This window comes from Leptonychotes weddellii, chromosome 4 (genome assembly GCF_054177405.1).
Source record: "Leptonychotes weddellii isolate Sample4059 chromosome 4, ASM5417740v2, whole genome shotgun sequence".
NCBI lineage: Eukaryota > Metazoa > Chordata > Mammalia > Carnivora > Phocidae > Leptonychotes > Leptonychotes weddellii.
The window spans coordinates 46088703-46100573 of record NC_138372.1 but is presented as its reverse complement, the minus strand read 5'-3'; the positions used below and the strand labels follow the sequence as shown (position 1 = coordinate 46100573).

Below are 11871 nucleotides of genomic sequence, written 5' to 3'. Positions count from 1 at the left end.
AAACAAACCCGCTGCCTGTTTAAGACTATGTGTTTCCCTGGGAGCTGGTTACATCACTCGCACCAGGATGTAGGACCTGTCAGCACCTCCCCTCTGCACACTGGTCCAGTTCTGCTGAATAAAAAGCCACCGAATTCCTTCAAGTAGTTGAGCCGATCTGAGTCTTTCCTTTCCACTCAGAGAGGAGCTATGCTGAAGCCCAGAGACCAACTGTTTGTGATATGAAGTTTCTATCTAAAACTATAGGCAAAGGTCACGAGGTTGCTGAACCGAGAAGTGCTATCATTCTAAGACACTTCATATATCAACACACTTGGACTAAAGTTTTAATAAAAACATGAATGCCAATAAACCCACCCTATCTCTCATCCCTGTTATGCTTGGCCACCAACTCCTTCCTTCCCTGATTCTCTGGTTTCTCCTTGTTTCCGTTCCCAGACTCACCCCCAAGACCCTCCAGCCAAACTACCCATCACACTCCATGGAATCTCCTTGAGTTGTCAAGAAACTACTCCACACCCTGACCTCTTCACCGAATGTTCTCTCAACCTCTTCTGTTCTCTCTACAGCTTCTGGTTCTCTGCCACAGATACCACGCTCAAGGGAGTGATGCTCATTCCCTTGCTCTGGGAAGTTGGAAAAGGGCGGGGGGTGGGGAGGCGCCAAGATTTTTCTAAACTCCCTTCCACTAAGCCATTACTCTCCTGCCGTTGTTTCAAAAGTGAATCCCTACTCAGACACCTCTCCTTTTAATGCCCACATTACTACCACCTCATCCCTGTTTTAAAATAACCTTTACCTAAATGACAAAAAATATAAAAAATAAAATATCTCTTGGGATTCCTGCCCATAAGACACAAAATAGAACTTGTATTTGTACTTTCCTTTTCATTCCTGGCACCTGTCTCTGTGGAGGAGGTAAACTTCCTCCCATCAAACCACCAAAGGCTCATCTTCTAGGTGTGCAATGTCCTTCTCTCCCTTCACCCTCACCAGGGACCGTGTTTAATCACCATCTTTCTAGCATCGACATATTCATTCGCTGGATCTATCCCAGAAAGACAGAGAGAGAGACACACACACACACAGATATACATGTAGTTATATATGTGTAACTCCTTCTCCTTTACCTCATTTATTTAACAGAGGGAGACACAGCGAGAGAGGGAACACAAGCAGGGGGAGTGGGAGAGGGAGAAGCAGGCTTCCCGAGGAGCAGGGAGCCCAATGCAGGGCTCGATCCCAGGACCCTGGGATCACAACCTTAGCCAAAGGCAGACGCTTAACGACTGAGCCACCCAGGCACCCCCGAGCCCCAGGACCCTGGGATCACGACCTGAGCCAAAGGCAGACGCTTAACGACTGAGCCACCCAGGTGCCCCCATGACTTTCTCTGGGCTCATCAATTTCCTCCAACGTTTTGTTCATTCATTCCACTCCACTATTTTCTTCCTCATTCATACCTATAACAATGCTGTTTTGCAGGACTATAATTCTGGCCTTATGCTCTTCCTATTTGAGCTTACCCTGGATGACAACTATTCAAATCCATCAGTTTCACATACACGTGATCTTGCTCCCAATTATCCACATAAGGATAGACCTCAACATTAAACCCCAGAATCACACACCTAATTGATTCCACTTCACTTTGTGGAACCCTCAACATGTCCCAAACCAAATTCATTTTCCTTTCCAACCTATTCATGTTCCTATAATTTTTTTTTTAAACTGAAGTATAATATACGATGTTTGATTAGTTTCAGGTGTACAACATAGTGATTTGACAGTTCTATACATAGTGAAAAGCTCACCATGATAAGTGTAGCTACCATCTGTCACCATAAAATTATAATATTATCAACTGTATTCCTTATGCTGCACTTATCCCCATAACTTATTTATAACTTGAAGCATGTGCCTCTTAATCCCCTTCACTTATTCCGCCCATCCCTCTTCCCCCTCCCATCTGGCAACTACCAGTTTGTTCTGTTTATGAGCCAGTTTCTGTTTGTTCATTTGTTCGTGTGGTTTTTTTTTTAGATTCCACATATAAGTGAAATCATATGGTATTTGTCTTTCACTATCTGACCTATCTCATTTAGCATAATATCCTCTATGTCTGTCTATGCTGTTGAGAATGGCAATATTTCATTCTTTTTTCTCACTGAATAATATTCCATTGCATATATACCACGTTTTTTATTTTTTTAAGATTTTATTTATTTGAGAGTGAGCGAGTGAGAGCACAGGAGGAGAGGGAGAAGCAGACTCCCTGCTGAGCAGAGAGCCTGACATGGGGCTTGATCCCAGAACCCTGAGATCATGACCTGAACCGAAGTCAGATGCTTAACTGACTGAGCCACCCAGTACCCCAATACCACACCTTCTTTATCCATTCATCTACCAATGTACACTTAAGTTGCTTCCTTTGCTCCTACAATCATATATGAAAGAATTAATGGTGCCACAATTCATTTATTGTCCCAGTCCAGAAACACAAGTCATCCTCAACTATGTCTTCTCATCCTGACACGTTATCAGTCACCAATTCCAGCAAATTCTCTAACTCTTGAATCCATTCCCTCCTTAATCTGTCTGTATGTCTTGCTTACATTGTTAAACAATTAAACTCTTATTCTCTAAGCAAATATTCTATGTAATCGTTTTCCACACAACTGCAAGAATACAAAATTGTATATATGCTTCAATTTTAAGTATGTGAAATTCTCATAGTAATTGTCTAATATTCAGTTTTATTCATATTTTCTGTATTTCCCAAATGTTCCACCATAATCATGTTTTTTTAAATAAGAGCAAAAAGAAAACTACTTTATAATGTGAAAACAAAGATAAATGGTATCATACCAGGCATCAGTGGTATATCTAGATGATGTTCCTATGTATGCCGAGGCCTTGGAAACAACTCGGGTCCTGGGGAGTTGGTATAAGGGCAAATCTTGCTCCATTCTTTGAGCCACAGCAGGGAGTTCAACAAGCAAGCCAGGGCCTTGGATATCATTTGGAATCATCATGCCTAAAGAGCAAACCCAGATAATAGTGAATACAAGATGCTTTTATTCATCCTTCATCTGTTTAATAAATAGTTATGGGCATCTAATAGGGGCAGACCCTTCAAGGTAGAAATCTTATTTATATTAAACTAAATAAGTAAAATGTTTAATATGTCATATGGTGACAAGTAGTATGGTAAAAAAATGAAGCAAGAAAGGGGGATAGGGACTGCTCAGTGGAAGAGTTACAATTTTACATATGGCCTCACGGAAAAGATGACATTTTAGCAATAGAAATATTTTATCAAAAGAACCCCCTTAATGATTTTATTCTCATCTCACTACACATTTTCCTTATTAACCTAAGCTGTCCCAACTGCAGGCACTCCTACATTTCCCTTATTTAAAAAAAATTCCACAGAATAACAAATAACCAAATACATTTACATTAAAAAAAAATTTTTTTTTTTAAGATTTTATTTATTTATTTGACAGAGAGAGACACAGCGAGAGAGGGAACACAAGCAGGGGGAATGGGAGAGGGAGAAGCAGGCTTTCCGCGGAGCAGGGAGCCCGATGTGGGGCTTGATCCCAGGACCCTGGGATCATGACCTGAGCTGAAGGCAGATGCTTAACGACTGAGCCACCCAGGCGCCCCTAAAAATTTTTTAATTTTAATTTCAGTATAGTTAACACACAGCGTTACATTAGGTTCTGGTGTACGATATAGTGATTCGACAACTGCATACATCACCCAGTGCTTGTTAAGAAAACACATTTTTAACGGGGCTTTGTTTATGAATTTCAGAATTCATTTACATTTGTTTACCTCATTTGATTTTCATATCAAACTATGAGTTAGAGAGAAAAGATACTAGCAACCATATTTTATAGATGGAGAAACTCAGGTTAAGGCATATTGCCAACTGGAACGTGCAAATTTACCTGACACGCCATCTGTGACGTTTGCCGATTTACTGAAAAAAAGACTAGGGCAGAGTTGTGCATAGAGTCCTAGGACACATAGTTAGGGACCTGTGTCCATATGGCATAGGTCCATTAATCACCCTTAGGATACACCCCAGTAATCGATTAGAAATTCTCAGCCACTCTTTCTTCAGCATATTAGACAAATATTACGAATTGTGATCAAATGCCTTCCTTGAATCCATACATTTATAGTATTTTTTGGAGCTCTGGCTTTTTAGAAAATCAGAAATGATTTTTAAGAGATAAATTATCCTAAAATTTTTCCTATAAACACGACCTAAACTCTTTCCGTTTCTTCCTAACGAACAAATCTTCTGCAAACCCACTACTACTGCTTTTTATCTTGTCTAGAAACTTTGGAATCAGGACCTAATCAGTTGGTACTGCAACAGAACCTGCAGAGGGGGTGAAAGTAACTGTAATGCTCAGGCGGTATTATAGGACGTCTCAGGTGCCTGTCCGCCATCCCCGTGTACCGTTCTACTCCTGTCCGCAGGGACCTACATTCCTGCAAAGCACTGTACTCCGTATCATCGCCTCAGAGTTCTAGCTTTGCCTATGGCTTCCTCCTTCCCACTAAGGAGAGACGAGGGGTGGGGCCAAACTCTGGCCGGAAGGGCCAAACACCAGTGTTAGGAAGAGGGAACCGGCTCTATTTGCAGAGCGGTTTCCCACCCACCCATGCTGGTAAGAGTGGCCTGTTAAATTACGGCATTGGGTTTCAGAGGTTGCTGCAGTCCATTTAAAACTTTTCATTACCTGTTCCGCACAAAGGCTGCCCGTGCCCTTTGCCCCACTCCTCCTCCAACGGACCCTTGGTGCGGGGGCTCAGGCACACATTTCTTATCTGTCACGGTGCTTGACACACTCACACTTTACAGAGCTGCTCACCAAGTGCATTGCAGTACCCAGAGCCCATAAAACAAATCGAGTCCTCCAGGGCCTATGCAGGTGTTGGGTAAGGGTCATACAGGCACACAAAGGTTAGAAAAACAAAAAAGTTAAAAAAAAAAAGGTTCCTGTACAAATGGAGGTTAATGTTTATAGGAGAGGAATGGGGGAAATTTTCAAAAGGTTTATACTTGGTGAGGTGCAAGAACAGAATGGTCAATAAAATAAAGGCAAGAAGAATCTCAGTAGAGAGGAGGGTGGGTTATTGTATAACCTGGCCACTGCGGGTGGTGTGGGCGCGGGGGAAGGAGGGCTGTTGAATAACCACACATTAAGTAGCATTTCACTTTCTTATTCAACAAATATTTCTTGAGCACCTGCTAAGGTAACACAATCAGATATAAGCCCCTTCTAAAAGCTCAGTTTATAGTAAGAGCTACATGCAAATGAGTAAGTGTGCCTGACTCTTGGGTGCAATGATAGAGACTCATCCAGGGTTCCCTGGAGGTACCATCCAGGCAGAGGCAGTCAAACATCAGGAAACAGAACTACTTTCTATCTGAAACCTTCTGAAAACTTGTAACACTAAATGTATTATTGACTTGGAATTTATCTTGTATGCTTCACCTTATTAATTATGCTAATTTATAGGTTTAGTTTCACAGCCCAAGAAGCGTAGAGGCTCTTAGAGGATACAAAATTTTGGATTAACTACAGGGTCAGGAATAGCCCTTTACACATAAGGTTCTCAAAAATAAGTTTTAAATTAACTGTTCAGAAAAAGAAATTTAATTATTCAGAGATAAATCTAAAATTGTCTGTTACTAATAAAGTGGTCAAAGAGTTACAGATTTGAAAGATGGCTTAGAAAACACTTAGCCCAAGTCTTTCATTTTGAAAGATGGCTTAGAAAACACAGCCCAAATCTGTGTCAACTCTGTATTAGTAATTTCTCAGCCTACCCACGGTTAGCATTAATCCAAATAGTCATGCCCGCTGCACAGCATTCTAGAGGCTTTCAAAATTTTTCCTGAAAGCATGTGGTTATGAATGCTTTTCCAGTGAGGACAAATCTAAGATATACAAGTCTAACTTCATTCCCGAAACTATAATCCCTAAAAAATAAAGTCCCAGGGCCTTGCAAAGTATTAGGTTAAGGCAGTGTAGTGAGCAGATTGGGGACCTCTCTAAAAGATATACCCAACCACAGAACCTATGAATGTGACCTTAGTTGGGGGGGGGGGGAAGTCTTTGCAGATACAGTTAGTATTGTGAGATGAGACCATCCTGGGTTACCCACGTGGGCCCTAAATCCAGTGACAGATGTCCTCATAAGAGACAAAGAAGAGAAGACACAGGGCAAAGAGAGGACAGCTGTGTGAAGAGGGAGGCAGACATCACAGTGATACAACCATGAGCCATAAAAGGCTAGAGCCACCAGAAGCTGGAAAAGGCAAAAAGCAGGTTTTTCCTTCAGGCCTTCAGAGGGAGCACAGCACCTTGATTTAGGACTTCAGGCCTTGAGCAGAGTGAGAGAATGCATTTCTGTTGTTTTAAAGCCACCAAGTTTGTGCTAATCTGGTACAGCGGCCCCAAGAAACTTACACAGGTAGCAGAAGTCAGAGGAGGTAACTTTGAAGTCGCTTAGGTAATACAGAAAGCAGAGCTCAAGAGGGACTATTTTCCCTGTGTTCTTCCCAACTCTGCTGCTCCTCCCCACCAACACCCATCCCATTTAGCCTGTCTGTCCTTTCAATCCTGATGGTATAGCGCAGTGAGTGAGTCTCAACCAGGGGCAATTTCACCCCCCAGGGGACATTTGACAGTGTCTGGGGAAATCTGATTTTGACCATGACTGGGAATGAGAGTACCACTGGCAGGAGGGTTAGAAGGCAGAGAAGCTGCTAAACATTCCACCATGCACAGGTCAGCTCTCCACAACAAAGAACTGCCTGGCCCAAAAGAATAATGACATTGCTATGAAGTATCAGTGGCAATCAAACAGACATGACCTATTAATTCAGTTAATTCACTCATTTGTGCCATAAAGCTTCTCCAAGTACTTAGTGGGAGGACTATAGAAATGTGGTAAATTTTTTAAAATAGTTCCATGGCACAGTTGTGGGGGGGAAAGTCCATTTTCATCCTAGTCACAATTGGTTTTCTATGATGAAAAACTGGATAAACTCATCCAGTCTTAGATATTCCAAATTAACTATCCATGCTGTGTTTTGACTTACGGGGAATTGACAACTGTAATCATCTCAGAGATGACTTCAATCTTTTATGTTTGTTTTTTTTTTTTTTGAGAGAGAGTGAGCAAGAAGGGGTGGGGAGGGGCAGAGAGAGAATCTGAAGCAGGCTACACACTCAGAGCAGAGCCCAACGCTGGGCTTGATTTCACAACCCTGAGCCGAAATCAAGAGTTGGACGTTCAACCAACGGAGCACCCAGGCGCTCCCAGATGACTTCAATCTTTACCACCAAAGATTCCATTCTTTAGATTTTACTCAGCAGAATGCTGAATTCATAGAAACCAATATAAAACCTTCTATAGTGCATTCTGGCCCCACTACGTATTACCATACAACATGAGAACTGCCCAAAGAGAAAGACTTTCCCTATAAGCAGAGTCATAACACGTGAAGGACAGCATAAATCTTCAACAATGGCTCTATAAATCCCAGCACTGTGAAAGAACTTAACTGTCTCACCTAGGGATCTTAATAATATAATAGCCTTTGATATTTCAGTGTTGGATGAAGAAAAATTATTTTTAAAAGTCAAGTTTTCAAAATTATATAAGAATCAATATTGGGGTAGGCAAGGAGAGGCACTATACTTTTAGGATTCTTTAATGGAAACTAAGTTATTAATGCACCAAAATTGACCATAATATATGGCTATAAAAATGTTTCATAAATGTTTAAAATATGCCTTGCTTTATTAATATTTAACAACCCCATTCAATGAGCTAACAGTATCACTTAACAGCACCAGAGATTTTAATATGTATTAGCAGAGACTTATTTCAGGGTTAGCATGTAAGGTATTAGTTTTAGTTTTAATCCATACTGCTCATAAAAAACAAAACCAGGCACTGAAAATACAGCCCTCTCAGAAAACAGAATCTGAAAGCCCTCCATTGACATATGAGCTATGTTTATTCTTCCAGATATTCTGAAGCAGATTAATAAACAGACTTAAATTTGCAGCATAATGAATGAAAATACGACAGTAAGAGTTATCGTATGTAAAAATAAAACTGAGAGATTGCAAAATAATTTAATTTGTGTTTATGAGAAACAAAGACCACAAACCTAAATCCAGACTGCTTTTTGTTAATGAATTAAGATTTTCCAGATCATCAAATCTGCTTTGTTGACTGCCTCCTTCAGATGAGGGTATGGAGGGTGGGGAACCGATGCCAAAATTTTCTTTCATCTTGAGAGGAAGACAGACAGAAATGCATTAGTACTTTGTGATAAAATGAGGAACATGATAATATCGTTCAAACCAGATAGCGGATAGTGGAAAACTGGCTCTACAAACAGGCCGTTCTCAGTTAACGGTTTATACTGTGGCAAGCAGTAACAAACGCTGATAACTTTATATCTGCAAGGGTACAGGCTAATAATATCAATTTTTTTTTAAACCGTGGATTTTTTTAACCAAAAAAAAATTGTTTTATAAACATTAATGAGTGGATTTAAGTAAATGATCACAAAGGTGTAAGAATAAAGATCTATCCAACCAAGAAAGGTCAATGGCTGATACACACTGACTCGTGGATCACGTTGGACCACAACCTCAATAGCTTCACTGATGAGCCCAAAACACCTGGTCGGAGATTTTCATAGCTCTAAGCTCTTGTTTTGCCCTTCCTATCACTTTTATCTGCCTGGCAAATACCAGTAATACAAACCTAAAACCTGCAGATAAGCACAATCAATGATTTTTGCATTTTCTGCTTGTCTTCCTTTGCTACATGTCTTCTATGGTTTCTGAAAGTTATAGTCTTCCAGAACAGACAATCTTCACTAACATATTTTGATATTTTTAAAAAGATTTTATTTATTTGAGAGAGGGAGAGATAGTGAGAGAGAGCATGAGCAGGGGGCAGGGAGAGGGAGAGGCAGAGGCTTGATCCCAGGACCCCAGGATCATGAACTGAGCCGAAGGCAGACACTTAACCAACTGATCCACCCAGGCGTCCCTAATATCTTACAAACTTTTATAGGCATAAAATTAAATGATACCGTTAAGGCCACCAGAGGAACATACCTCAATTCATTTAAGATGAATAACACCATTATTCTCTACTGTTGGAAATTTAGGTTGTTCAAAACAAAAAAGGTGAATGACATCTTTTACACGGTCCACTGTTTACATTAACATTATATTGGTCATACTTCAATGTAAGAGAAGGATGTCTCATAAACTGATATACCAAATACTGCTGACTTTTTCCATACAGATGATGAGTATAGCTAAGTACAGAACTCTATCAGATATCTAATGGAGCCTACAGAACATAGAATTCAACTCAAATATTAAATTGGGATGAGAAAGGAGACATAACAACCTAGCTGCCTAGAATAAAAGAAGAATTCCTTAGAGAAGCAAGTAAGGAGGAGATGGTAAGCACTGAGTACTTAGAAGAAATTTTAGAGCAATTCTGGACTTAAAAAAAATGTTAATGACAATTATGTAACTGAGGAATAAGAGAATTGATAGCTGAATCTGAATTTCAATATAGAGGGTCAGCTCTTTAGAAAAATGAGTTTTTCTAAACAGAGAAGAAAATAAGAATATACAATCAGTCTAAGGTAAATAATCCCCAGGCAAGAGTCAGATCTTTTGAAAAGGGGCAAAAACTTAAGACACTTCTCCAGAGAATATATGAAGATGGCCAATGAGCACATGAAAAGCTGCTCAACTTTTCCTAGTAATTAGAAAAATGCAAATCAAAACCACAATAAGATACTACTTTGCACCTTTTTAAAAAAACAAAAACAGAAAACAGGTATTGGCAGGCATGTATAAAAATGGGAAAATTTGTGCATTACTGGTGGGCATATAAAGTGGTGCAGGTACTGTGGAAAATAGGATGGTGGTTCCCCCCAAAAATTAAACATAGACTTGCATATGATCTAGCAACTTAATTTTTGGGTATATACTCCCCAAAATTTAAAATAATGATTTGACCAGATATTTTATATCAGTGTTCACAGCAGCATTATTCACAGTAGCCAAAGGTAGAAACAATCCAGATGTTCATCAAGTGATGAATGGGTTAAAAGATTGTGCTATATACATACAATGGAATATTATTCAGCCTTATAAAGGGAGAAAATTCCAACATACACTACAATGTGGATGAACCTTGAAGGCATGCTGAATGAAATAAGCCTCACACAACAGGACAAATATTCTATGATTCCACTTAAATGAGGTACCTAAAGTCATCAAATTCTTAGAGAAAGAAAGTAGGACTGTGGTTGTTTGCCAGGGGATGAGAAAAGGGGAGGATGGATAGTTACTGTTTAATGGGTACAGACTTTCAATCTGGGAAGATGAAAAAAATTCTGGAGATGGATGGTGATAATGGTTGTATAATAATGCAAGAGTATTTAATGCTACTGAACTGTAAGCCTAGAAATGGTTAAAATGGTAAATTTTATGTACAGTAGCCCCTTCTTATCTGAGGGGGATATGTCCCAAGACCCCCAGTGGATGCCTGAAACCAAGCATAGTACCAAACCCCGTATATACTGTTTTTTCCTATATATACACATACCTATGATAAAATTTAATTTATAAATTAGGCACAGTAAGAGATTAACAACAATAACTGATAATGAAATAGAACAATTATATTGTAATAAGAGTTATGTAAATGTGGTCTCTTTCTCTCTCAAAATATCTTATTATACTGTGCTCACCCTTCTTTTTATGATGATGATGTGAGATGATAAAATGCCTAAGTGATAAGATGTAGTGAGGTGAATGATGGAGGCATGTGTTAGGCTAGTACTGACCTTCTGAGAATATGTCAGAAGGAGGATCATCTGATTCCAGACCTTGGCTGATCAGGTAACTGAAATTGTGAAAGTGAAACCAGAGATTGGGGGGAGGGGTGGGGGGAGGGGAATGGAAAGGGCTACTGCAATGTGTATTTTACTACAAGTAAAAATAAAGAACCAGATCTATAAATCTTGATGGTTTTATCCTTCAATTAAAATGGAGAGTAGTAGAGAAAGGTAAATCTAAGTAGTTGGGTAATATGTGCACTCCATAAATATAGCTATGTCTGTAGCCCAAAATGGATATTATAATGAAGACAGAAGTGATACTGTTACTCTACCCTTCTGGAGGGCACTCTCTAAAGGAGTACTGAGAATTACATATTTTGTAAAGTATTCAAATGTTTTAACAATCTACCCAAAGCTTCTAATATTAGATAATAAATTTTCATCCCATGAGTACCTTTCTGAGAGGAGGGCAAATAAAGATTCAAGCCCATCCTGATCTTATATGTGTAACTGTTATAGAGAATTAGACCATTCTATCAAAAATATGCCACTTTGGCATAAGGATTACTCGGGGAGGAAGACAAATGTGAAACAGCACATACCGAAAAGCTATCTTCCCCTGACTGTTCATCATCAGAGATGAATCTAGATTTTTTTTCAGCTCAGAGATGGCAGCAAGAGGAACATACATAACAAACCTAACTACAACAACCCTTATCTTCCATCAATTTCCCCCTTATATTTACCTTCCTACAGCTCTGACCCTAAAACCTAAACCCTTTTTCCTTTGTCTTGTCACTTCTCAATAAATTTATTGTTCTTTGTTAAGAAGCTATATAAGCCCAAGTTCTAACCACCCCTTTGAGTTATTCATCACTGACTTTCTACTGCATGAGTGCATGCCACACTTGTTAATAAATTGTTTTTCTTTTGTTAATCTT

General features: G+C 39.4%; 1 protein-coding gene across 1 annotated transcript in view; it reads right to left on the bottom strand.

Annotated features, from left to right (window-relative positions):
• PATJ (PATJ crumbs cell polarity complex component) overlaps positions 1–11871 on the bottom strand; it is a 332644-nt gene that overhangs the window by 211510 nt on the left and 109263 nt on the right. Inside the window, exons 21-22 of the mRNA XM_081816865.1 lie at positions 8216–8339; positions 2869–3037 (exon numbers count right to left, since the gene is read on the bottom strand). Of these exons, the coding sequence (XP_081672991.1) occupies positions 2869–3037; positions 8216–8339 (293 nt within the window). The remainder of the gene's footprint in view (positions 1–2868; positions 3038–8215; positions 8340–11871) is intronic.